General features: G+C 43.4%; 1 protein-coding gene across 1 annotated transcript; it reads right to left on the reverse strand.

Annotated features, from left to right (window-relative positions):
* Positions 1–10,950: 10,950 nt before the first annotated feature.
* Positions 10,951–27,410, reverse strand: LOC129330710 (1,25-dihydroxyvitamin D(3) 24-hydroxylase, mitochondrial). Its single transcript, XM_054980866.1, has 12 exons — positions 27,144–27,410; positions 26,095–26,285; positions 24,602–24,695; positions 22,110–22,206; positions 20,968–21,059; positions 20,182–20,293; positions 18,334–18,479; positions 16,637–16,803; positions 14,932–15,010; positions 14,184–14,375; positions 13,213–13,324; positions 10,951–12,421 (listed from the first exon to the last, which is right to left on the reverse strand). The coding sequence occupies exons 1-12, from the start codon at positions 27,408–27,410 to the stop codon at positions 12,411–12,413; spliced, it is 1,560 nt and encodes a 519-aa protein (XP_054836841.1). The 3' UTR covers positions 10,951–12,410.
* Positions 27,411–27,480: the final 70 nt, after the last annotated feature.

A 27,480-nucleotide genomic window follows, 5' to 3' on the forward strand; every position in this document is an offset into this window, starting at 1 on the left:
TAAGTGTTGGCCACCGTGTGATTCAGGATCCTGGACAAGATGGACCTCTGGTCTTATCCAGCAGGGCTCTTCAAATATCCTCAGCATGTTCTTGTTTCTGCAAAAGAGGTCCACCCTACATTTTCCAGGAAACAGTAAGCAGCCATTTCACCACATGAACGCGTCTTGTCATAGGAGCCAAGGAAAGGGCATTAGCCATCAAGAGCTGAACAAGGTCCCTGACAACTGCCAGCAGCCAACACAGAGAGAATCAGTTGCCACTATGAGTGTAGGGTGACTGCTTGATAGCACACCAGAAAGCTTTCTGATTTATTGTGGCTCAGAAACAACGACCAAAAAATGGGGGGTGTAGTTCCTTCAGAGGAGATACCACTGTCCATGTCTAATGAATTGCCCTCCATTAGTTAAGAGATATCTTTGAGGTTCAGAACAAGATACAGGTGCAACGTGGAAATAATCATAGGGTCAAAGGTAGTAGAACACCAAACCTGAACCCAGAGGCTACACCAACATATGCATGCTTGAATGAGTGTTGTTTGAACTGCAGTTGATATATTCAGAAGATTTTCTGTTGTATTAAGTCAATGTCAACTCAAGGGAAGTGGAGAATATTGCTGCATCTGGTGGTGGTAGCAAGTGTTGCCAAGTCATAGCTGATTGATGGCAACCCCTGGTGGGGTTTTCGTGGCAAATGACTAACAGAGGTGATTTCCTATTTCCTGCCTCTCCAACCCTCATCTTCTTTGGAGGTCTCCCATCCAATTACTAACCAAGGCTGATCCTGCTTAGCTTCCGAGATAAGATGAGATCAGGGTTGCGAGGGGTATCCATTTATTTTTTTAACATCATTTATACTCCAATGGGAATGCAAATCAGCTTATATCATTCTCATTTCCTCCATTTTTTCCTTACAACAAACCTTGCAAGATAGGTTAGGCTGAAAGTGTATGATTGGCTCAAAGTCACTCAGTGAGCTTCCATGGCAGAGCATAGATCCAGAGCCGTGTTAGTCTGTAGTAGCAAAATAGAAGAGAGTCCAGTAGCACCTTTAAGACTAACCAACTTTACTGTAGCATAAGCTTTCGAGAATCATAGCTCTCTTCGTCAGATGCATGGAGGGTAAGAAGAAACTAGTCAGATATATAGGTGGAGAGGGGAGGGGGGAGTAGAGGCAATCAGTGGCTTCTGATGGCAGAGCAGGAAATCAAACCTGGGTCACCCACTACATCACACTGGCTCTCAAAAATAACACATTAGCAGTGCCATCCTAAGCACAGTTGCACCCTTCTAAGCCCATTAACTTCAATGGACTTAGAAGGGTGCAACTTTATTAAGGATGGCGCTGTAGGTTTCCTAACTCTCTATATGCAAAAACAGATTCAGTTGTTTTTAATCCTTCAAAGCCGTTGTTGATAGGTTTCACAACCTTGCCAGTTGTGCAATATTTCTTAATGGGCTGGAAAATCCTACGTGCTCCTGAGTTTAGCCCTTAACTATTAAAAATGCCCCCTCTCTGATATGCCAGCGGCTTGTAAATTCATTATGAATGAGGCCACTCTTGCATCTGCCAATAATGGTTTAATAATAGGCTTTAGGTGTCCAATTAGTGGAGAGAAATAAAGCAGCATGTTTGGGTAAATGAGTACAAGATCACTCATGCTGAGCTCTTGGCTTTCTGACATGCCCTTCTGAAGCTTCACTGCATTCCTTGAAATGTAGACTATGGATTCATATGCCATGTTATTGAAGTGCTAGCAAAAATATTAAGAGGATAAAGGGTGGTTCAGGTGGACTGAGACATGATAAGCAGTTAAAAATTTACTGCCCTGAGGCTCAGTGATAGAGCATCTGCTTGGCACACAGAAGGTCAATCGCCTGCATCTCCAGTTAAAAGGATCGGGTGGCAGGTGAAGTGAAAGATCTCTGAGATCCTGGAAAGCTGCTGCCAATCTGAGTAGACAATACTGATCTTGATGGACCAATAGTCCGACTCAATATAAGGCAGCTTCCTGTGTACTGTGTGGAATCCATAACCATGTGAAATGAGAATGAGTTCGTATGTACCATGGGGAACTTATGACCATGTGAAGCGATAGCACCTGATGTCATGGATAAGTCCTATAGCACCTGATGTCATGGATAAGTCCAACATCACTGCCTTCTCCGAAGACTGACCACTGATCCTCCCAGCCCAACAGCATTTACTCTGACAAGTAGTGGATCTCCATAGCCTCGATCAGAGGTCCATCACAGTTCAGCTATGGGAGATAATTTTAATCAGAAAAGCCAGGGACTCAAGCTGAGACCTTCAACATGTGGAACGTGTGTGCTACTGACAAACTGTGCCCTCACCTGGATAGCCCAGGCAAGCCCAGTCTCATCAGATCATGGAAGCTAAGCAGGGTCAGCCTTGGTTAGTAATTGGATGGGAAACCTCCAAAGCAGGGTTGCAGAGGCAGGCAATGGCAAACCACTTTTGTTAGTTTCTTGCCTGAAAATCACAGCAAGGGTTGCCATAGAGCAGCTAGGTCTTGAGGATACTCTTTACCGCCACCACTTATTACTTGCATGCCACCCCACTGAGCACCTTGGAGGAAGGATGGAATAAAAATGTGATATTTTAAATGGAAGGAGAAATATTTTTACTACCCACTTGTTCCTTTCTTCATAATTATGTATGATTTTGCACAGTGTGTTTGTTTGTTTGCTTAAGTAAGGCTTTTATATTCCAGCAAAGTTTTGATTGAGCTGCATGGGATAGCAGAACCAGAAAACAGACAGAGCAAAGAAGTGGGGGGCAAAACACCAGCAACTACTAAATGTTCTTGCAAAATAACCCTAGGGGAGCTCTTTACATAAAACATTATGCCACTGAATGCAAGGACTGCAACATCCTCTGGTGCGTGGCATATGAAAGCACCCTGGCTCGAGCACTAGTGTGATAATATACAACAATGCTCCTGTGCAAGCAGCAGACACCGCTTCCACATGTGAACTGCTGAAGCTGCCCTATACTGAATTAGATCGTTGGTCCATCCAAGTCAGTACTGTCTACTCGCCCTGGCAGCTGTTCTCCAGGGTCTTAGGAAGAGGTCTTGCACATCACTTACTGCCAGATCCTATAAACTTGAGATGCCAGGAATTGAACCATGGACCTTCTGCATACTGAGCAGATGCTCTACTACCAAGCCACAGCCCCTCCACTGCATGGAATTCTACAGGGAGGCTGTCACCTCTGATAGCCACTCATATCATCAATGTGGTTTTCCACGTTGAACCAGTGGTTCACTGCTGTGTGTCATTCTAGTTGTTTTCTTGACCCTGTAGGAAGGACTGCAGGGGACTTGCCGACACACAGTTCTGGAGGCCTTTTGAACACCACAGAGCACAGATGCACAGTTCCACAATCCTGATGCACAGCTGGCACATAAGACTTGGATCAGAACAGATGTCGTAGCTTAGAGATCCAGAGGAGTTGGCTGTGTTAGTCTGTAGTAGCAAAATAGAAAAGAGTCCAGTAGCACCTTTAAGACTAACCCACTTTACTGTAGCATAAGCTTTCGAGAACCACAGTTCTCTGTGCATCTGATGAAGAGAACTGTGGTTCTCGAAAGTTTATGCTACAGTAAAGTGGGTTAGTCTTAAAGGTGCTACTGGACTCTACTATTTTGCAGCTTAGATGACTGCGAATCAGAGACCCAGTGTGGAGTAGCTGTTCTAGTGCCAGACAGGGACACAGTTCAAATCCCCACTCTGCTCACAAGGGGACAATTGTTCTCTCTTAGCTTAACCTACCTCACAGGGCTGTTGTGATGATAAAATGGAGAACAGCACTCTGAGCTTCTTGGGAGAGAGAAAAATGTAATGTTGATAGGAGTCAGGTAGACCGTTAATGGGTGAGCCTGGAAGGTACAGAGCCAAGGCCTCAAGCAACAGGGCAGCCTTGGTGCTTTAGAAGCCTGGAATGGAATCTAGAACCTTATGCTTACAAAACATGTGTTTGTAGCACTGAGCTACACATCCATGCGCCAGATCATCCACAGATAAAGATCAGCATGATAGAGTTGGCATTGAGTCACCACCACCACATCGGTGAACATTTATGCGAACGTACCGAATTCCCTTCCATTGCTCTTTCATTCTCTCCTTCCTTGCTCGCTGGCGACTCTGTACTTTGCCCCAGGTGCTTTAATGCTACACCTGTGTTTCCTGCAGCTAATATACTGAGGGCGAAGGACGTATGTGTTTCTTGGAACTTCCATGTACTTTTTCCTAGAAGTCCTGGTTGGCGTCCGAACTCACGCACGTGGGTGTTTAAGAGCGCCTTTCGTTAACAGTTCATGGGTTTGTTGTAAGAAGCACTGAGCAAAACTTGATTTCTGTGTCAAGTGGGGCACAACTCTTACTCTCATTACTTTGTACAAAGGAGTTGTTTAAATAATTGGCCCTTCTCTGCATTCTTGGTTTGGTGTTCAGATACCCTCACATTTACCGAAAGGAGATCTTCTTGCAAATGACAACGGAGAGTGGAACTGGGCCCCTGACAGCTTGAAATCTCTCTGTGCTCAATTCTGAGCAACGCTGAGCTCTACGCTACTTCAGAGTCAAGCAGCACACAACTTGCCATCTCTTCTTCATTCCCACCCAGCTTTGAGTTCAATGGGCACACGTTCCACTAAGTGCCAAATTATTCTGGCTCGTCAGCAAGAACATGTCCAAGAAAGCAAAGTGTAATTTCCCCAGATAATAAACTACATTCCTCTCTGGTGTTGTTTTTAAACTATCCCTTGGAACTAAATGCTTTGTGTTTCATAAGGGAACTCATGGCTGCAGTAGGACTGTTAGGGGCATTGGCACTGAACAATGAGTCCTGTTTTGAAAGCTAAACATTTGCACACTTTATACACTGAACACTTATACGTAAGACTTAATCTCTGCCTACAAACCTTTAGAGAGGCTTTAGAGGGGCCAACACATGTCTTCTGCATATGCCTGGATGTGTGTGTGCTGATCTGTCTTTCCAGTGATAGCCACTCTTCGTTCTTGAAATGGGGGTCTACCATTTTTCGACCCTTTGAGCATTCTGATTGGACAAATGAAATGAGGGTTAAATCTTGAAACGGGTTAGCTACTGAATCCATTCAACCTTTATCCCAATGACCACAGGTACACCCTGACATTTTTTTGCCCTGACAGTCCAATCTAATTAAACCTGACTTATTCCATCTTATTTTTTAAATTAATTTATTTTTCTTCATTTATACTCCACCTTTCTCCCCAATGGGGACCAAAAGCAACTTCCATTGTTTTTCCATCCTCCATTTATCTCACAACAACCTTGCAAAGTAGGCTGGACTGAGAGCATGTCACTGGCCCAAGGTTACCCAACAAGCTTCCACAGCAGAGTGGGAATGAAACCTGGGTCACCCAGATCCTAGTCCATCCTTCTAACCACTACACCATACTATATCTATGCTGCATAGCTCCAGATTTCTGTCCTGATGAAAGAAGAAAGAAGAATCAAGACAACAAAACTTGGTTATGTGTACTCAGTGACCCCATCTTTTTTGGTTCTTCCTCCCCACCCTTCTACCATGCTAGCTCACATACCATATCTTGGGATCGCTTCCTTTCCTCTTTGCATTTCTCACAGCTTGGCACTCTTTAAAATATGCAAATGTATGAATTAAATAAGAGGATATGAGTTCGGTTTCATAACACTTATTTTAAAGGGTGCCTTTCAAACAGCTAGTATATGTTTGCCAATAAAGCCGTGTTTAATGCCACCCACGCTCTAAGGCACATTCCTATGGTATGCTAATTTTTTCCCCTTTCAGATTAGTTTGTCACTGGCTAGGTTGGATATCCAGGATGAACGCCAAATCATTTATCCATAGCTATTTGAGAAGGGAAAATCTGAGGTTTCCTAGGGCTCACATCTCCAGGGGACCATGGTGGTACAGCTAGTATGAGCCCTGTAACTCATACCTACCTTCCAGATGGGTGTGCAAATCCCATAGCTCAGTGACAGAGGCCATGTTCTGTATGGAGGAAGCCAAAGGTTCAACCCCCACTTTTAAAGGATCTCAAAACTGGAAAGAGTGTTACCTAGACTCTGGAAAGCTGCTTCTGATCAGCATAGACAATACTAGGCTAGATGGTTTGACATGTATGAATTTTAGTAATCTGATTCCAATGATCACAAGTGGACACACAACCTTCTTCTCTCATATGACATATTTGTAGGCTCAGATGGAGGCACAGGTGACAAAAGTCTGGAATGATGGTGTAGAGTAGAGGCGGGCATGAACTGAAATAAGAACTGAAGTTCGTCACGAACTGGGCTGGTTCATGGTTTGTGAACCGGAGGTTCGTGGGAGCTCATTTCACACGAACCGTGATGAATTTTAGCCCGATTCATTTGGTTCGTATTTCTTTTTGTCACTGCAGAAAGCCTGGTGCCGATCGATCAGTTTCCTAGGCAACAGGGGGGGATGGGCTCTCTGCAGACCTTCTGCTGACCTGGAAGTGACGTTTTCACAAACCAAATGAACTGGTTCACGAACTGGGGTAGGTTCGTGAAAGTTCATGGTTCATGAAACACAGGGAACCATGAACTACACGGTTTGGAATTTTCCCGGTTTGTGCCCATCTCTAATGTAGAGTTGGCTGAGGATTGTATGGGACCCAACATTGCCTTCAGGAGCTGTTAACAATAGGACTTGAGTAGATCTCTGCTAGAGTACATTTTTTTTGTACCCAATTTCTTCATCATTCATAAGGTGTTCCCATGGACAAAGGGAAAAAGCCACCCTTAGCAAGGTAGCCATGGACATAATTCCTCATATTCCTGGAGTGAACAATAGAACGATAACAGGAGAAATTTCTGCCTAGTGCAGAAATGATGGGACCAACATAGCATTTTGTGTGTAGAAAATATGGCTGCAGAAAAGGATAATGCAGACTTAGTGGCTGAATTCATGCCAGAGCATATGCTTTGGGGTTTAGAGTGCTGTGTCCCATCAGAGCTGCAGAGGAAGGAAAACAACCCATTGTCTCTTTCAACATGTTGTTTATTTGCAGATTCATCTGATATGAATCTGAGCCCTGAAAAATTAAGGAGTGCAGACGCAGCTAGGGGGGAGGGTGTGCCTGGCAAGTCAAAATACTTGCCATTATTTTTATTACAACTGGCAAGCATGAGAGGTGGGCTCATTGGCGCTCTCCTTTCCATGTAGCCAAATTGGCACAGTTTCAGAGAAGGGCAAGAAAGAAGGACAGGGAGACAAGTCAATAGCCTCTGCCTGGACTATTTTAATGACTTTTTAAAGATTATTACTGATTTTATAGGTTTGTGATTTTTTAATGTATTTTATAAATGTTGTTAGCTGCCCTGAGCCCATTTGTGGGGAGGGCGGGGTATAAATCAAATCAAATAAATAAATAATAAATAAGAGAAGTTGAATGAACTGTACGCATTTAGTCTGCAGACAAGAAAACTAAAGGGGGGAAATGATCATGCTCTTCAAATACCTGAAGGGCTACACATGGAGGAGAGAAATGAATGTAGTGTTCCAGAGGGAAAGACTAGATCCAACGGGTTTACAGGAAGGCAGATTTCAGTTGAATATTAGAGGGAACTTCTTATTGGGAAGAATGGTTTGACAATGAAACTAGTTGTGTGTCTCAGTAGAGAATGGCATAGCCAACTGAGGTTTGGCTCCATGATAGGGTTGCCAGCTCCAAGTTGGGAAATTCCTGGAGATCTGGGGGGTGGAACCTGGAGAAAGTGGGGTTTGGAGAGGAAAAGGACCTTGGTATGATATAATTCCATAGAGTCCACCCTCCAAAGTAGCCATTTTCTCCAGGTGAACTGATCTCTGTAGTCTGGAGACCAGCTGTAATTCCAGGAGATCTCCAGCCACTACCTGGAGGCTGGCAACCCTACTCCATGATGATGTCTCTGACAAAGCAAAAATGGAGTGCCTTTGCCCAGTTTGCCCTCAGTGACACCATTGCACAACTAAATCCTATTGGTTATGCAGTAATAACACTTCGTCACTGAAGAGATTAATTTTGAAAAAAGAAAAGGGTGCTAATGCAGACCCAATTGGAGCTGAGGAAACTACCATGAGAGAGATGAAAGGAAAGGAAAGGAAAGGAAAGGAAAGGAAAGGAAAGGAAAGGAAAGGAAAGGAAAGGAAAGGAAAGCTGGCCAACTTTCACTGCTATAAAGCGTGTTCCACATCTAAAATGATCACAACTTTCATCACATTCAAACTTTCATCACATCAAATAGTCTAGACTATGTGAGGCACAACAGTAAATGTTAGCCTACACTACTCTGAAAAAAAACGTATTAAAGATATTATTTTAAATGTTTTTAATAGATAAGACTATGTTGATCAAAAACATTTTTAAAACGCTTGATTCTTTTGCATTGGTGTCCTTAAACCAATACAGAATGGGGAAAAATCTAACTTGCAACTACTGAAACTGGAAGTGTAATTTGTAATGCGGAATACATAAATATCATTCTTTTTGTCTCTGAAAACAAAATCTAACCAATAAGTTTCCTGTGAATTGCTTCCTGGTGCTTTGCCTTCCAACAACACTCCATAGGCGGCTGACATTACAGGCAAAGCTTAAACCTGGAAATCATTCTGTAAGTGTTGATAGGAGTGTTTATCATCATATCAGCAACTTGGCTTGAGGTCCAAACCATCACGCTTTCATAACTGAGGTGAGTAGATGGTAATCTCAAGAATGACAAGTGTGTGCTTGTGCCCAAGAATGTGAATTGCAAGAATTCAAAGTGGGGAAAATAGGCATTAGAAAATGTCTTGGCATTGCTGAAAGTGGATCCAAAATTATCAACTAGCCTCAATAGGCATAACCATTGAGTTACAATCCTTTTCTACACAGGGTATTTGCTCCAGGAGTTCAATGGTGTTGGAAAGCAGGTGCTTTCCTTGCTTTCCCTGGGGTTTCCCTAATCTTCCCTAAATGCGCTTTGTTCCAAAGTACTGGGAAAGATCATAGTACAGCTTGGATGGGCGATGTGTGGGATGTAGGGTTCTCAGTTGCCTTCTTGTAGCAGGTAATTTCCCAGGGGTTTGCCCTGTTGTTCGCCAAGGAAACTTCTGCAGAGGAAGGCACTGGCAAACTATCTCTGCTTCTCACTTGCCTTGAAAACCCTTTGCTAGGGTCACCATAAGTAGATTGTGACTTTAAAGCACACACACACAAGTTTCTATTGGTCCCTGAAGAAGGTGCCCCCAGCCATCCTGGACAGACTGAGAGGGCCCCAACCCCACAAATGAGGAAGAGAAGAAGAATCCAGCCAGACTCGCAGCTCTGTCGGGCCCTGTGTCTGTGTTGCGGTGGTTGGAGCGGCTCTTCCTGGGCAGGACAAGATTTGTGCTAGATGGGAGCCTCCCTCCCCAGGTTAGGCAACACTTGCCCATTTGGAAGGGAGAAATGGCACTGCCTGGGAAATTCCAAAAATCAAAGAAAAACAAGATGCCTGCTTCTGCTGATGTAAGCATCCAAACATGAAGAGAAATACAGAATTTTTGGGGTGTGTTTTTCATAATGCTTAAAGAGCCTGGATTTATCCATTTCAGAAAATCATAATGACCTGAAACAGTGGTTTTCATGTTTAGTTTTGGTTCAGGAAGTCCACAGTTCATATCCCCATTGAGCCCACATCAAGGCGGCTGCAAGGTAGAATAGGGCTGCTAGTGTCCCAGTGAGGGCAAGGGATCTCCTGCTCCCAGCCTCTGCCCATCACCACTCACCTGGCTAGCAGGGGGAAAAGGCCTGGGGAATGGACCCGGGAGCAAAAAACCTGGGCAAATGCACAACAAGTGTACTCCTGGCAGGAATGTCATTGCACCTGCTAGCCCTTATGAAGCGCAGGAGCATGCTTGCCTCCTGGCGTGACGTTACTTCAGGAAGTGACATCATCACTCTCGTCAGGAGTTCACATGCAACAAGATCTATATGGTAAATGCCAGGTCCCCTCTTGCCATTTGAAGGGTAAAGGGACCTGGTAACCCTAATGTAGAACTAGAACCTGGGAAGCTCAGCTTCAACTCCCCACTCTGACATTTAATTTATTGGATAATCTTGGGCCCTTCAACTCTCTCTCAGGTGGACTTGTCTTGCAATGTTATTGAAAGGGAGCACCCCAACATGGCACCCTCTTCTGTTTGTTTGGGCAGAGGGTGGGGGGAATGGCATTTGCTTTTTTAATCTTGAGCAAATCCAAAGGCTCTTGAATGGAACAGGAAAAAATACAAGGGAGCTTGGGGTCACTCCCTAATCACTGACTTACTATTGAAGCTCTGAGTTCATTCTAGCCACGAGTCATCACAGCAGTCCATCCTTTTCTTGGTTAGAGACCTAGACTTTTCCTTCTCTTGGGGCTTGGTAACCCCTCCTTGTGGAACGACAAGGAGCAAACCCTCACCTTTCTTTTACAATGGAACCAGACCATGCTTCTTCCTCAAAGCAAAGAGCTGATCCTGCTCTAGTGGCCATTTTGTGATTGGTCCCACCCTCTATGACTGCCATTTTGTGATTGGTCCCACCCTCTATGACTGCCATTTTGTGACTCATGAATGTTCATACTAACGAATGTTGTTAGTCTTATAGGTGCTACTGGACTCCTGCTCTTTTCTATTGCCATTTTATGGTGTGCCTTCTCAATATTCCAGTACTGCCCGCAGGCTCCACAAGATTGGAGATCCCTGCCCTAGATGAAATATGACAGATTTTCTCTGTGGGGGCCCAAATGAAAGGAGAAGTTGGATTGTGCTCCATAAATGGCTCCTTTCTCTCAGGCTTGTGGCTAAATGTAATGAACCATTCTCACAGATTTTCAAATTATGCCAACAAAATTATGATGGGACACAAATTATTGAATAAAGGCAGAAGCATCGTATGTAAAAAAAAGAATTCTCTTTATTACAAAAGTCTTCAGTCTTAAAAACAAAAACAATTAGTATCATTAAAAGAAATTCAAATTGTATTTTTGGCATGTAAAGACAATGATCAACTGTCAACAGTTTCCCAAAGAAAACAGATTTTTAAAAATCTAAATATAAAAATGTACAAAGAGAGACACATTTATGTAAAATTTTAAGAAAGGAAGACACATCTTTAGTATAAAGGAATTGGGGAGGGGGGGGTGACACTGGTAAGCCATGTTACTCCTATTTTACGGCATGCTGAGCTGCCAGAGATGAAGACTGCACAATGTATAATGCACCAAACTCAGTGCAGGACACCAGCCATATATTTAGCTGTGTGGTGCTTCCAGAAAAGGGCTTATGTAGACACTGGCCAGCTACTACTAAGCAAGAGTGGTGAGTTATGTTACACATGGAGGGTTACAAGATGTGCAGGCCTAGTTGTAGTGTCTTAGTGATTCCCTGGACGGACACTTAGAGGCAATGAAATACAGATGTGTATTTGTAGAAGAAGAAAAAAACCACAGGGTATAATTCGGCCTTTTTGCAGCTATGGCACTTGAGTATTCGCACAGGCTCAGTGGAGCTCTATTTATGCAACTTATTCTTTCTTTAGATTCAGTGAAGTTACTAGTTCTCAAGAGCACTGTGCAAATTGAATGGGCTGGGTGGGGATTCTAGAAGGTCTGCACTCCCCACCTGCCACTCCCCACAGTGGCCATTTGTGCTGCTTGTACACCCCCAGGCAGTTATGGGGGGAGGATAACAAGGCTCTACTGAGATTGTGGAAATGTTGCTGTTTTCCTCCACTCCATAATAATCGAAACAGTACAACTCTCTTGCGATGCTTCTTTGACCAGCTTTTTAAAAAGACAAATCAGAACAAGCTGGCCTTGCAGCTACGCAGCCAGTTAAAATTATCAGAAACTGCACAATATGTCGAGAATTTTGGTAGAGGAAAAAAACGATTCTCCTCCCACATTCTCATCCCTGAGAAGACTTAGCTGACAGAGTCACGGCAGCCATTCCTGGGAAGGTGCCTCCCAGAAAAGTAACTCAGCAGAAATTAGTGGATTTCATGTTGGCATCTGAACAGTAAAGGATTTCTGTCAGGTCTACTTGAAGAGATCCACTATCCGCCAGCTTCTACTATTCTATTTCAAAAAATACATTAAGTGGGCAGTCTACCCTCAGATTTCACTTTAGTGTGCAAAGGATTGCTCAGGTGAGCTTCCAGCCATCTGATGGATTTTCTTCTCTATGCATGAGCAAAACTAATTTTGGCTGGTCCTTATTTTCTCCCTGCCGTCAGCACACTGCCCAAAGTATGCCTGTAGACTGTAATTTCCTCATGAGGTAGCAAGAGTTGGGACTCCAGTCATCCACAGGTGTCATCTTCAGAAAAGACAACCAGCCAACAGACTACTGTTTCCTTTAAATCATACCTGAGAGGGGAAAAAATAAGAGGATGTTTTACTTCACAGTTCTGAAAAGTCCAGGGGACCAGACTAACACAAGGTCCATTCACATAATTGAGATATTTATTTCACTATAACAATAACTGACTTATACTGCAGGGATGTGTATATTTGAATAACAGAATTTCGAACAACCCAGTCTGCACTCAAGATCTCTGACAGGTGTGAAGAAGAAACTTGTCAGTCATATTTGTCAGAGAAGGATCCTGCTCCATACTTGAGAGGCCAGCTTGTTCAGGAACAAAGCCCACATTGGAGGTTTATTATGGCCCGATTACATTAATTTACATAAGAGTTGGAATCAACTCCTGTCTTGCTTTCTTTACAAGAAGAAGTCTTCATTGAAAGGAGTTATCTGATCCAACTTAGCAGAAAGGAATCACTGAAATGTCTTCCTACCCCTTTCAAATGCATTAGAAATCATTGTTTGCTCTGGAAATGCAGAAAAATTCTATTCAGGTGTTCTTTCCGTTTCAATGGCTACCATAAGGAACAGATATGGCCACCGATGTGCACGCTACCCCAGAAGCAGAAGGAAGTGGGCAAGGAAATGTCTCACATTGCACCAAGACCTTGTGGAAAGCAGGCACAACTTGCTGAATTTCTCAAAGCTGTTCTGCAGGCAGGTCTGCGATACTCAGGATCTGCCCCGCTTTCAGCAGTAAAAAGAGGACTGAAGAGACATCACTTGATTGGTCTCTGCCATTCATTGGGTCCTACATAACCATAACATTCCCTAAGGGAGCCCTTCTCTTTACCTGATCGTATTCTGAACGCAACGGGGATTTCACGGTTGGGGATAAGGAGTCCTGAGTGCAGGGTTTCTACTGGCTTGTCATCGGTTGCAATAATGTGGTACTTCCGGACAACCTGCAACAGAAAGAGAAAGAGTTGGGTCTCTTGGATTTTCCCATAGCGAGTCTTCCAAGGAAGCCATTGTTTTCATCCTATCCAACTGAACAGAGGTATCATTTAATCAAGGCTAAACTGGTTAATTCTTGGAACTCATAACATCTGTTGTGGTATTTATTAGAATCAAGGGCATAATCCAGTCACAGTTAATCAGGCTGAAGTCCCATTCATTTCAAAGGGAGAGCCCCCTAAAATGTTATTCAAAAGGTCAATGGGCCCTTGTTAACAGTACAAGGTGAAAAGCGGGAGTCTGTTGTGAGAGGTGAATGGTAGAAATGCTCCCTCTGCTTTCTCTATCCTTCCACCTCCTCCTCCTGTCTTTCCGTCATCAGAAACAGACAGCGATTGAGTGATTCAATTTATAATCCACTCTTCCCATGGATGGGCTCAAAGCGGATAACATCATATTAAAATTTACAATAAAATTTGCTTTAAAACCATAAATAAACATACAATTCAGAAAAATAAAACAGCTCTAGATGGCGGCTCATGTTTACATCACCACCAGACATTCTATGGGGTGGGAGATGGAGGGGCAGCAATGGTCCAGCTAGTGGAGAAAGTCAGGGTGAGGATAGCCCCACCCCCGCTCCCCCAACAGGAGACTGGTAGGAGGCTCACCCATAACCCAGCCTCAGCCATATGCCAGGCAGAACATCTCTATCTTGCACGAAAAGTGAGATCCAAACTATTAAAAACTGGTCTCCTTTAAATGAACGTTTTCAGAAAATGACCAGGGATTCAGAAAATCTCTTTTCTTCTGAATTGTGATTGTTAAATATAGATGACAGGAAAAATGGAATAATTGTGACCTTACCCAGAAAAGAGCCAATTGGAGCTGCAGTTCTGCCAAGCGGCGTCCGATACACATCCGCTTCCCAATGCCAAAAGGAATGTGCGTGAAAGGGTTTATGCTCTTCTGCAGCCACCGTTCTGGCTTAAACTGTGTCCAATCACTGAAGTTGTCTTCATCGCACCCCAGGATATGGCTATTGATCATCAATACTGTCTGTAAACACAAAAACAGTAGGGGTGGGGGTAGGAGATGGTAAGTTCTGTTTTTCTAATGGAAAAGAAAGTACGCAAGTCAAAGAAAATGGTTCTCTCTACCAAAACCATGATATTGCATCGAAGCTTGCTGTGGGCCAAAACGCACATTACATCAACTGCATGATTGCCACAGGGACGCGGTGCCCTATGGAACCCCTGTGGGAACTCAATTCAGAAATACGTACATTGGGGGCCCAATTCAGATCATGAACATGGCATGGGGAGGAATGCGGGGGCTCCTGCCTCTCTCTGCAGTTTTCCTGACCTGAAATGGTCCCTGCGGGGCAGTGGCACCACCAAGCAGCTCAAAGTACAGAAAGCAACAGAACACGCGGCCGCTTCACCACACGTCCAGCAATTCAGGGAACCTCTCAAACCACATTCTTCCCACATTTACGTAAAGGACTTCCCCCCCGAGACTAGGGAAGAAGGACATTCAGGGATGGGGCCAAGAGCCCTTGGTATGCAGTTGGGGTGGGTGGGTTTGCAGCAGAAATATAAATATATATACTCACCCCTTTAGGAAGTGCATAGTCTCCAAGGACTGTTTCTTTGTCAAGCGTCCGACTGGTAAATGGTACAGAGGGGGTTAGCCTAGAGCAAAATAAATACACACTCTTTACTATTTTATCTCTTTCAGATGGCACAATCATACAAAATACTTCTAACAGGGGTATTAGGATAGTAGGGAAGTCTTCAGTTTAAACTGCACTTCAGCCATGAATTTACTAACTGGCCATGGTATTGTGCTTTTCGGTAACATGGGATAAATCCTGGCACAGCTTACAAGATTATGATATTGCATGGAAAGTATTTTGAGCATTTTGCTAAATCTTATATAAATACTAAGTACAAAGGAGAAGACTCAGTTGGGAGGGGCTTGTTGTAGGGTGGAGGGAATCCATTCTTCCCTTCCCCTGCTTGCTGTAGGGTTTCTTTCTGCACCTTCCAATCACAATTTTCCTCCTTCCCCTTCACCATCACCACTGGCTCTCCTTTCCCTAATTAATGGACCAAATTAACCCTTGCTTCTTTCTGCTCACTACCACCTGGCTGCTGCTAATGTTCATGTGCCATTTTGGGTTACTTCAGGAATCAAACTTGTAACATTTGGAGAGGGATAGATTTACCCTGCCCTGCTGCTCCTGCCCTCACCATAGCTCAAAGCAGGAACAAAATTGGCAGGGGGCGGGGATTGGTGGCATATGATACTATGATGTCATTTCTGGGTGAGTACCTGGGAGTGATGTCATGTGTCACTCAAGAGATTCCACTAATTTCTATGGTTTTTACCATAGAGATTAGGGGAATTCCTAGAATCTTGCATGATGGTGTGGTATTGATTTCTCCAAACTCTGCCCCCCAAATAATCCTGGCCAGCAACTGTATGTGCAGGAGGATCTGCAATTTTTTCAAAAAAAGATTTTATGCAAACCAGGTAGGCTTTCCCCTGCCAAATTTCAAAATGCTAAATCTTATTTATGGCTCGTCACATGTGCAGATTTGTCTATCTGTGTGGGGTGGGGATAGGGCTTGGCTACTGAATATAAGGATTACTGTTATCAAAGGAACCGGACTGTATATTTCATATTATTGTATGTATTATCCTGCACTTATTTTGTAATTCCATTGTGTGCATTGTTTATGATGTATAATGTCTGATGATACCTTTTCCTTTTGTAAAAAGTAATCCTTTTGTAATCCTAGTCCTATGGCCTTGCATATTAGACGATTTATGCTGTCTAATTATGTGTTTCATAACATGCAATCAACCCTGAGTCTCAGCGAGAAAGGCAGTTTATAAAGTAAATAATAATCAATAGCTATTAGCCATAAAAACAAAATGCAAGCCCCACATCAAGGGGTAGTGTATCTCGGTTTGCCAAGTGGTGAGAATAAACAACAGCTAAAGTTAATGCCTTTTGCCAAGGAGTTCAGGGTGGTGTACATAGTTCTTCCCTTCATTTTATTCTCACAACCACCCTGTGAGGTAAGGAAACCTGGAAGTGAGCTCCAAACTTACCTAGCAAGCTTCATGAATGAGTAGGGATTTCAATTTGTGGTGTCTCAGGCCTGGCTGGACATCCTAGCCCTATAGTACACTATCTATCCCTGTTTCTTGATACTGAGTTTCTCCTCAATACCCACAGAAACTATCAGCCTACTACAATCAAGTGAAAAAAAACCCATTCCTCTTTATGTGTAAGTGGAGCATTTTACCTCATAGATTCTTTCAGGCAGGCCTTTAAATAGGGCATTTTCTTCAGGTGTTTAGCACTTGGGCATTCTCCAGCCACAAGCACACCTTGAATTTCTTCGAGCAGCTTTGCCTGAACTTGTGGGTTGCGGGAGATATTGTAGAGTGCCCACAGCAAACTGTTCGCAGTCTGAAAAGTTAGCAGATAATACAGCACTTCAAACCCTGGCGAGCTCAGACGTTAACATGACTAATACATGGTAGAACATTCAAAATGCATGTGTATTTTTTTCCAGAGTGGGTTCTGGCTCACAACCACAATAAATTTATTAGTCATAAAGATCTCTTGCCACAAGACTCTTGTTATTTTGGCTGCAGTGGACTAACAGAACTACGCCTCAGGAATATATTTACAGCTGCCTGTTTTCTATTATAAAACAGAGCCATGCCCTGAGCCTAGGATGGCACAATGAATTGGGCCACCTGTTCTCTAAAGGAGCACAAGCTTTAAGCATCAAGAATGGGACTTCTTATTTAGATAAAAAGGTGGTTTGCACCTATGCAACTTAACACAAGTCCAGGGAAGGCTCAATATGTGAGGATTTATATAACCTAACTGTTATGCCGTAATTCGGGCAGCCACGCGAAAGACTGGCTATTGCTGCTGAATTTCACCCTTCTGGCAAGAAGCACAAGATAGGATATATGGGATTATCCCATTTATCTTCACATCCACCTGGGAGGTAGTTTCAACTGTATGCCAAAGATGCCAGATGGGCCTTGTTAGCAGAGTGGATCTAACACAGAGATTCGTCCACAGTGATGTGTGAATCAGTGAACTTTGAAAGAACTATTCAACTTTTCCATGGATTTCAAAAGCAAAGAAATAATATCCTAGCTCAAAGTGGAGTCTACTCCCCTGTGGACATTTGCCCAACTGGCACATTTCCTCTCCTATGACTTCTTTCCTACAGCACATACCTCTTCCTCTTCGCCTGTGGGAATAAGGGGTGGCCAGCAGGGCTGAGAAAGGAGGCAGTGAACACACTATAGCAACGCTGTGGCAGAACTCCTCAAACCTTTCACAAGACTGCTTTCCTAGGTTGCCACAGGGCCATCAATATGCCAGAACTGGGACACATCGCAGGTTTGCCATTTTGTGGAACTTGCCACAGGAATCAAAAATTTGAATGGCAACCCACAAGTTGCTGGTTGACTTTCAGTGCAATGCTAAGCAGAGTTACTCCAGTCTAAGCCCACTGAAATCACTGTTTGGATGGGAACTTCAGGCTGCCGCTGGTACAGATGGGCAGCGTCCTATGGCAAACACAACTCATATGATATGGTCAGAGGGGAGAAAACTTTACATGGAGATGCTGTTGTGGGGAGGGATAATGGTTCAGTGTTAGAACATCTGCTTTGCATGGGCAAGGTCCTAATATCTCTAACACAGGCTCCAGAAAGAGGTGCTGCCAGTCAAACAGAATACTGACTTTGGCAGACCAAACGTCTGACTCTGTATAAGGAAACTTCATGTGTACATGTGCATCTGCTGTGTAACACAGAAGCCCACTCAGTGTCTGAACTATAATCTATTGGTTCTATTGAACAGCAAATATGAAACTCAAGACTGGGGGCAGGGGGGGGGGGAGAGGAGAGAATCACATTTCATCTTGACAGTCAAGCTCTTTGTTAATACAGAAAAGCAACTTCTGCTTACCGCCTCCACTCCTGCAATCTGGAATTCTGTGATGGCAGCGTACAATTCTTTCTTTGAAAGTTTGCTCCCAAAATAAATATCACAAAGGAAATCTTCACTGGGGTTGGCAGAGTGTTTGTTCAGCCTGTTGTTGATGGAACGTTTTGCTGAAGAAGGGAGGGAGAAAGCCATGAGCAACCATCGAGAAGTAAAAGGGGACTTTGGACTTGTCCACATTACTTTTTTTTTTAATCGCCCCACCCAGAAAATAAGCATGTTAAGGATCCTAGCCTACCCTTCTTCTGGATATGATAATTTTCTATAGCGGTACCCACTCTACAGCTCACGGAGAGCCACATTTGTACCTGCCCTCAACCAAAAGAGCCACATTTACTTCCTGACCTGGCACGAGACCTGCACCTACCAGTCACAGGCCCGACCAGGCAGGGGCCTTGCCCACTTTCCTGAAAGATGGGGCAAGTGCCACATTGGGAAAGAGTGCTATGAAGAACCGCAGGTGGCATGTCAAAAAGCCACCATGTGACTCTCAAGCTGCTGAGTAAGTATCGCTGGTTTACTACATTGGGGGGTTTCTTTTGTACACAGAGGCATTTAATCGTTTTAGTTCTGTCCAACTGACTGTAATCTAAAGCAAGACCCTCCTGGAAATGGTTTCCCTCCTCATTTCTAGTTTGTGAGAACTATGCTTGAGAGGACAAGAGTGGCATTTGGCTGTAGCAGATAAGATTCAAATCGCCAACTGCTCTTAGGACAAGTCACTCTCTCTCAGCTGAACCCACTTCACAGGGTTGTTGTGGGGCTACAACAAAAACCATCCTGAATGTTTGGGGTTTTTTGAAGGAAGCATGGAGAAAGTTGGGATATAATTATTTTTAATATGAAATATCAACACAACAACCATAGTGTTAACTGAGTGAGAGGCCATACAACTTGAAAAAACAGCTTCTGCTCAACTCACCACAACTTCTCGCTCAGTTCACATAAACTTAACCCATACAATCAGGCACAGCCATAGCCAATAACGAATAGAAGGCAAAAGCAATCCAATTTCTGACTTTATAAAGGGTGCCTGTTAGAGGAAGCTAAATAGCCAACCTAGTATGCCACAGGGGTAATATGATGCTTGGCATGTTGGACTTGGACTGGGGAAGCCTTGCTTCATCAAATCTCTATTCAACTCTGACTCTTCAATAGTAGCCAATCACCACTTCTCAGCTAAAGTGGACTAACACCAGGAACAGTTCCCTAAACTCTTTGGTTCACAGTTGGGATACATAAAAAGAGCACTGCTGGATTAGACCAGTGATCCATCCGCTGCATCATTCTGTTTCAAACAGTGACCAACCAGTAGCCCTGGGTTAGGGGGGGGGGACATCAAACAGGTCATGGAGGCCAAAGCTCTCCCCTGATGATGCCTCCTAGCACTGGGTTTCAGAGGTTTACTGCCTCTGAATATGGAAGTTCCCTTCACTCACCACGTCTAGTAGCTATTGCCAGACCAATCTATGAATCTGTCAACCCCCCTTTTAAAGCCATCTATCACATACCAATGTGATCAGTGCTAAGTGCTCATTAAGAGTCATTAACGGAGTTAGTGTGAGGCTAAAGGGCAGTACTAATTGCAACTTTCTGTAACACAGCATGGTTTGGAAAGGCTTTACGTTTGGAGAATGCATTTATTTTGCAGTTCTGTGTATTTTCCAATTTCCTTCCTAGCCAGAAGATGCATTTTGCATTTCAAGTTACTGGTGGTGGTGGTGGTGGTGGTGTGTGTGTGTGTGTGTGTGTGTGGTAATTTAAAATAGAATGACTTTGTTCCACAGAACGTATCTGCAGACGCCCAGTTACCTGTTTCGAAGATATGGTCCCATGCCTTCGTGTGAGCCTGCCAAATTTTCGTGTTTAGACTCTTGTGCAGCTCAACTGGAGTCACCATCATCATCCCAAATGTACTCATCATCTATAAGCCAAGGAATAAATAATGGAGGATTTTAACTCTCCAACAAAAACATGGGACAGAAGCAGAAAAAACAAGGAGAAATGTGGACTCTCCACTGTTGCAGAGACTTGAGGTTTTACCAAATTGACTGCACTTTTATTAGGTATCCAAGAACATGCCAGAATGAGGAGCAAAAGTTTCCACATGAAATAAGTAATTGGTTCAAGACCTGATACAGAGAAGACCTGAAATACAGTGGCATCTAATGGGTGGGAGAGCTGAGTGGATAAGGCCCACCTCAGGGCCAAGCTAGAAGTGACGCCTTACACAGGTTGGACACGTGTCAGCTTCCCTCAAGTTTTGATGGTTTTACAGCTTGGCTTTCCATTACAGCTACAAGACCTGGATGCCTACATTTCCCATCAAAACTTGAGGGAAGCTGACAAGTGTCCAACCTGTGTCAGGCGTCACTTGTAGCTTGGCTCTCAGTTGCAGATGTCTTGTCTGTTCCTTCATTCCAGGCAAAATTTATCAGCTATTTACAGCTGCCATCCTAAATCTGAAATTTTGGTAAGAATGAACCATCCTTCATAATATAGATTACACAGGATTTGCCTGTAAGGACTTCCAGATCTCTGCTTCAAGGACACAGCATCAACTGCCTACCATGGTTAGAGGGGAAAACTTCTTCTTACCGTCTTGATAGCGTTGATAAAGCTCAAGCCTTCATCTCCCACATCCTGCTGCAGGAGTCCAAACCTCTTCTCATACAGTACCAAACCGATACCTTTTGTTTGAAAAAAAGAGAAAGATCCTTTACTCAGCACTGTTGATGTATGTGACTTTAAAAAAAAAAGTGAGCACAAACCAAGAGATATTCCATTCCAGGTCCTTGCCCCAAGGAGGTTACAGTTGAAATATCAATGGTAGTGGTGGGAACAAAGAGACAAGCATGACAAAGGATAATACAGGCAAATGAAGGACAGCAGTTGTGTTTATATAAACTACAGACTTCCCTTGGTTTGGGAATTAGGAATAAGAGAGGAAGCCATAATTTTTACACAACAGCATCTAGGTGTTTACCAGGACACATCCAACCTACAATGCAGGAACCCACTATTGAACTCTAATTTTACAACTGCCTTTCACCTTGTCTTTAAGAGATAGGGTAATGAAATGGATAGCAGCACGGGGTTCTTGCACATAATTCACAGAAGAAAAATTTTTGGTAGGCACACCTTGTCAAGCAAGGGAGAAATATTATCAGTGGAATTTTGCTTTTCTTCACAGTTGTTTATAAGTTTGTTCATTTTCTCTCTCTTTCTACCCGTGTCCATTTTTTCCTCCTCTTCTCTTTCTCGCTCACAATTCCCCCCCCCCTCTCCAAATAGTGGCAGGCTGTTCTGGTCCCCAAGTATGGAGCAGGACTTATGCTCAACTTGGTTTTCTCTGCGGTCAAGAAGATCCATCGTTTGCTGAGTTCTGCTGCATTGTTTTTAATGATTTTGGATGTATGTGCTGCTTTAAACTGTATCTTTTATTGTCAATTCTCATTTGTTAGCTGGCTTGAGTAGTTTTTTGGAGAGGTAGGGTATAAGTGACCAAAGTAAATGCTTTAGATGAAGGCGTGACTTGCTTGTGAGTCCTAACCCACTAACTGAAGACCAACAATCTAAACTATATCCTATTGCTAAGTGGCCATTTCTACCCTATAGAGCATTTTTTTCTCTTCATATAGAAAAACACCTCTCAAAGCCAGAGGTTGGATGCTGGAAAAGATTCCAGAGCACAATACAACAGATCTAACTTCAAGTTGCTATTTAAAGAGAACACTTACTTTCAAATGACCATTTGTTGAGTTCAGAATACAGATCTTCTATTTCTCCATTCTTGTTACAAAGAGTGTCCATTCGATTCATGAAATCTGCTAAGACCTACAAAACAAATTTTAAAATATTAATATAAATCACAAGTATACATTGTTCAGGTTTTTTTTAAAAACTGTAAATATTTATACAACACAAGAATGAATTATTATTTCTCACCCAGAACTCCAGAGTTCAAAGATGCAATTACATGCAATTGCATTTCCTCATCCGACAGATTTGGAGACTGTTCCAAGAATGTTCAAATCATTATTTGACTCACTAGCCCCATCTCATGTCCAGATGGATTTTAATCTAAATCCCTCAAATCGCCAAATGTTGTCAGCAGTGGGGAAATGTGCAAACTTGTATTTCACAAATGCGTCTTGACCGTGATTTGTTTTCAAGATCCGGAGTGAAATATTTAAAGTGAAGCTAGCCCATATGTAGCCACATCTACCTATAGTCTGTCTGCTTGGAATTATCATAATCGATGGCTAGAGAAGAACTCTTCAACTGGAAGAGACCAGGCTAAAAGAGTTCCTTGCCCCCTCCCATCCTTAAGTAATATTACCCAATCTGACGTCCACTGACCGTTTGCCTAGTGCATCATCCAAAATTAAGTCTCCAAGTTTTGTTAATCTTTTTCTTCTGCTCTCAGCCTTTTAAGCAACCTATTCTGTTTGACATTTGATCATCTATCGGTTTTCAACAGACCCATGTACGGGTTTTCATATTTTTAGCTGGAAGTTTCCATTTTCCCTTCTTCCCAGAAGGCTGTTTCACCTAATTTATTCAACTTGAAGATATGGAGCCATAAGATAAGAGCCAGACATGCCCCACCTCCCCAGAATTCTGGAGAACTTGGAAGCTTCCACAATATTTTGTGAGCCAGTCCAGTTTTTTCCCCCATTTCTTCAGTTGAGGTCTAGATACGATTTGTCAATTTTGACAATATTTGCAACTACAACATATCCAAGTATGGCCCTGCAGAACTGAGGATTTCAGAGTCTCCTCCACTTTTAGAGACTCTTATTGAATCTATGCAAAAAATGAAACCTACATTTGTTTATAAATATTTGAGGTTAGTTAATAAATACGATATGCAGAATCAGGAATGAATGGAATAGGAAGTTTTGTCGAAGCAGCAGGGCAGCTAGCAACATCTGTTAATAGTACTGGTTTGTTTTTCTTTTTTGCTGGAGAACATAGGGGGAAAGAAATTTGATTAGGGTTCTACCATCCCATAAGTCTTCCTTTGAAGGAGATAGGGAGAAGGAAGTAAAGAAATATGGCATTTAGTCTCATAACTGGATTCAGACATTCAGCTTTTTCCCCTTCCATAAGTGCTGACACTGGCCACTTGAAAGACCAATACTATGTCTGAACATGTCCAAAGAGTAATGGAATCTATAGCCACTTGTCGGGACAAATAGAGGCTTGCTACTAGGTCACAGCAAGACTCCTTGTTCATTAAACATATTATGATTGTTCGAATCCACTCAAAGCGAGTCCCCAAAGTGGATGCAACTCATACTAAAGTAGATCCAGAGGAGTTAGCCGTGTTAGTCTGTAGTAGCAAAATAGTAAAGAGCCCAGCAGCACCTTTAAGACTAACCAACCTTATTGTAGCATAAGCTTTCAAGAACTACAACTCTCTTCGTCAGATGTATCTGACAAAGAGAGCTGTGGCTCTCGAAAGCTTATGCTACAATAAAGTTGTTTAGTCTTAAAGGTGCTACTGGATACTAAAGCAGAGTTACATATTCATCAAAACTGACTGGTAAAGTCCTTCATTTTACCATTTGAGACTGAAGGTGGAGGATCACATTTTTGAATGCTCCTCCACACACACAAAAATTCCCCCACATATCACAAACTAGCACACGAGAGTAAAAACACTAGCCCTCTTCCTAATACACTACTTTCCCTCTGACACAACCACTTTAAACTGGAAGGAAAATTGTGCAGGAATATTTTAACTAAAAATAAAGGTATCATTTGTGGGGGCATTCAAAAATGCTTTCCTTCACCTGGATCTGAAATGCTGCTGTGCAAGAACAACTCTGTGTGTGTGTGTGTGTGTGTGTGTCTTATGTGCCGTCAAGTCTCTTCTGACTTATGGCGACCCTATGGATGAAAGGTCTCCAAAACATCCTATTGTTAATAACCTTGCTCAGATCTTGCAAACTGGAGGACGTGGCTTCCTTGACTGAGTTAGACTTGGGGGTCCTGGCTTCATTCATTTTGGGTTGTTTCATCATAGGGTTTTTAGGTGATCAGAAGTAGATACCAATTTCAGGGAGAGTTTTTTGACTCTTCCTCCTCCTCCTCAAGCAGCTAATACACACACAACTAGACTGTTCAAAATCCTTCAGTCGCATCTGATCAGTTTTAAACGACACGACTTCTTTATGTTTTATTGATTTGGAGGATAACATCAAACACAGCCCCCATCTGGTACCTCATTGATTTTGGAATCCAGCTTCACAATCTCTGTGGGCTTCATTAATTTCTTCTGAAATGCGCTTCTTACTCTCTGCCAGTCTTGCCCTTCTCTGCATGAAATAAGAACGTAAAGAATTAAAGGAGATCCTCATTTTAAATAAGTCTATCACATTCATTTGCAGAGGTTCTTTTGATGTGGACAGTAAGTTAATATTTTGAGGAAAACTAATGGGAAATGTCAGGAAATGCCGATGGCTGGTAAATGTTGAGAATTACATGGACAGTACAATCCTGAACAGAGTTATGTTGTTCTAAATTTACTGAAGATAACAGGTTTAAAAGAGTGTGATTCTACATAGGATGGCACTGTAGGTGTTCCTTAGCCAAAACCCAAGTTTGTAGGATTTACAAGTAAATACTGATATTTACCAAAAAAGTTTAATTTGGGTAATTACCTAAAGTTTATTTTGGATAATCTGAGATTGGGTGATACATTTTTTTAAAGATCTTAGATTCTAGTTCATCATAGTTCAGGCTGCAATGCTTAAATATGTGTTGTGTTTCCTTCCCTATATTTTGCCCTCCCCTTTTAAATGAAATGGTGGTTAAAGTACATGTTAGCAGCGCTCAAAAATGACATGATCCACATATCAAAGTGATCTTAACCCCATTTGCAACAATGGCTTTAAATGAGAAATGAGAAGGAACCCATTTTTAAACAAAATGTATATTCTGAGGCCATTTCAAAAGAGATGCTTAAAACAGGGTAGGGTTTTTTTTGGATTTTCTACATCGAGGACCAAACTGTAAACTCCACATTGGCTAGCATAACCATTCAATTTAAAATTATTTTCTGCTTTCTATTACTCTTTAACAACACTCTTTAACCCATTCATTCCAAATTAGCAACGTGATTTGATGCACAGTTGTGTGACACTTCCCTTGTCTTCCGATAGGATTGCAGCCCAACCATATTTTGACACATGGTTTATGGTCTGTAAAGCCTCCACAGGCCAAAATGTTCATCACGTTTCTTTTCCATAACTTGTTCTGTATTTTGAAAAATATTCATACATGGCACAAAGACTATGAGAGATGCTCAGTTCTTCTGTACTACTATCTGTTTTTGTACCTGATATTTTGTACAAGGATTATTGCCGAAAATTTATTTGTAAATTAGCTTATGTATTTCATGTAAATAATTGTTTTGATATAAATTAAAAAAAGAAAAAAAATGAGAGATGCTCAATGATTTTTTTTTTGGAGGGGAGACGGACGCCTTAAAGCCGTTAAGTATGATGTTCAACCTTGATCATTGTGGACTGAGAAGCACGGGAAAGTCATACATAGTGTACATTATTTGGGGTGCAATAACTAACCAAATCTAACCTAATCACAGGGAGTTTTGTGATGCCTAGGAAGAGAAAGTGCATGCTTTCTTTCAGAGAATCATGACTCCTTTAGGTGGGCTTTAGAGCCCAGCTATGCCCTGGCCCCATTCCCACTCACAAGATGAGCAGTCCGTAGCCCTCGTCCCGATAGTCACGGTAAGCCTTCCAGGGCTTGATCTCCAGGCGTTGGGGATAGGTGCTTTCTTTCCTATAGAGGGCCTCGAGCAAGCAGGGGGCACCGATGTGCACGGAGTCAAAGGCGCCCAGTTTCATGCGGAAGATCTTGCCAAACTTGTGGTGATAATCAACCTGCAGTGGAACACACAAGAACTTGCCTTATACCCATTCAGACCATGGGTCCATCAAGGTCAGAATTGCCCACTCAGGTTGACAGTGGCTCTCCAGGGTCTTAGGGAAAGGTTTTTGAGATCACCTATTGCCTGATCCTTTTTTTTCTACTGGAAATGCTGGGGATTGAACCTGAGACCCTCTGCATACCACTCAGATGTTCTATTCACTGAGCCACACACTGAGCTGTCTGTTGGACTCAAGGTGCTGATTGGGCACTGGGGCCACATCAAGACACTTGGAGTCCTGTGGCACCTCAGAGACTGACAAGATGTTCAGGGTATAAGCTTTTGAGAGTCAAAGCTCCCTTTTTCAGATATAGGGCATAGCTCTGTATATATCTTTGGCTTATACCCTGAAAATCTTGTTGGTCTACAAGGTGCCACCAGACTCCAATCCTGCTGTTCTACTGCAGCCCAACGCAGTTCCCTACCTGAAACTACCCAGGTGCTCAGTTAATCCGAGCCGCTTCACTGCTCACTAGGAGAAGTTCACCCCAGAACGCCTTGCAAGGTCACAGAAGATGCTGAAGTGCAGCTCTCAGGTTGCACCGAGGTGCCTCTCTGCAGCATGGCTTGCAAAAGCTCCAATGCACACCTTGGTATATCAGATAAGCATAGAAAGCTGCCTTATGCAGAAGCAGCCCATTGGGTCACCCAGCAGCGATTTTCAGGAGGTGTTTCCCAGCACCCCAGGGACAGAACCTTCTGCATGCCAAGCAGGTGCAGTGCCACCGGCGGCTCTCTTGCCCCAGCACCCACCCCATGGATGCCTTGGGTCGCCTGGCCCTGAGCTGGCAGGGAGGAGGGGGCGACTTACCAGCGTCTGGTGCTGCTTCTTGAGGCCGCCTTTCCAGAGGATGTTGAAGAGGCTGCCCACCAGGGGCCACTTGGTCGGGCCGGGCAGGGCGGCGAGCGCGTGGGGCGGGTGGAAGGGGCACGCGGGGGCCTCCTGCTTGGGCGGCAAGGCGCACGCCGACGAGGTGGGCAGCAGCTGCTGCTGGTGCGGAGGGGCCGGCGCGCTGCCGGGGCCGCGGCGCTTCAGCAGGGAGCCGAGCAGGGGGGCTCGCTTGAAGGAAGAGCTCATGGCGGCGCTTGCGGGCGGGATGCGGCCGGCTGCACGTGGCGGGCAACGCCGGCGATCGACGCGCACGTGG

Source organism: Eublepharis macularius, chromosome 5 (genome assembly GCF_028583425.1).
Source record: "Eublepharis macularius isolate TG4126 chromosome 5, MPM_Emac_v1.0, whole genome shotgun sequence".
Taxonomy (NCBI): domain Eukaryota; kingdom Metazoa; phylum Chordata; class Lepidosauria; order Squamata; family Eublepharidae; genus Eublepharis; species Eublepharis macularius.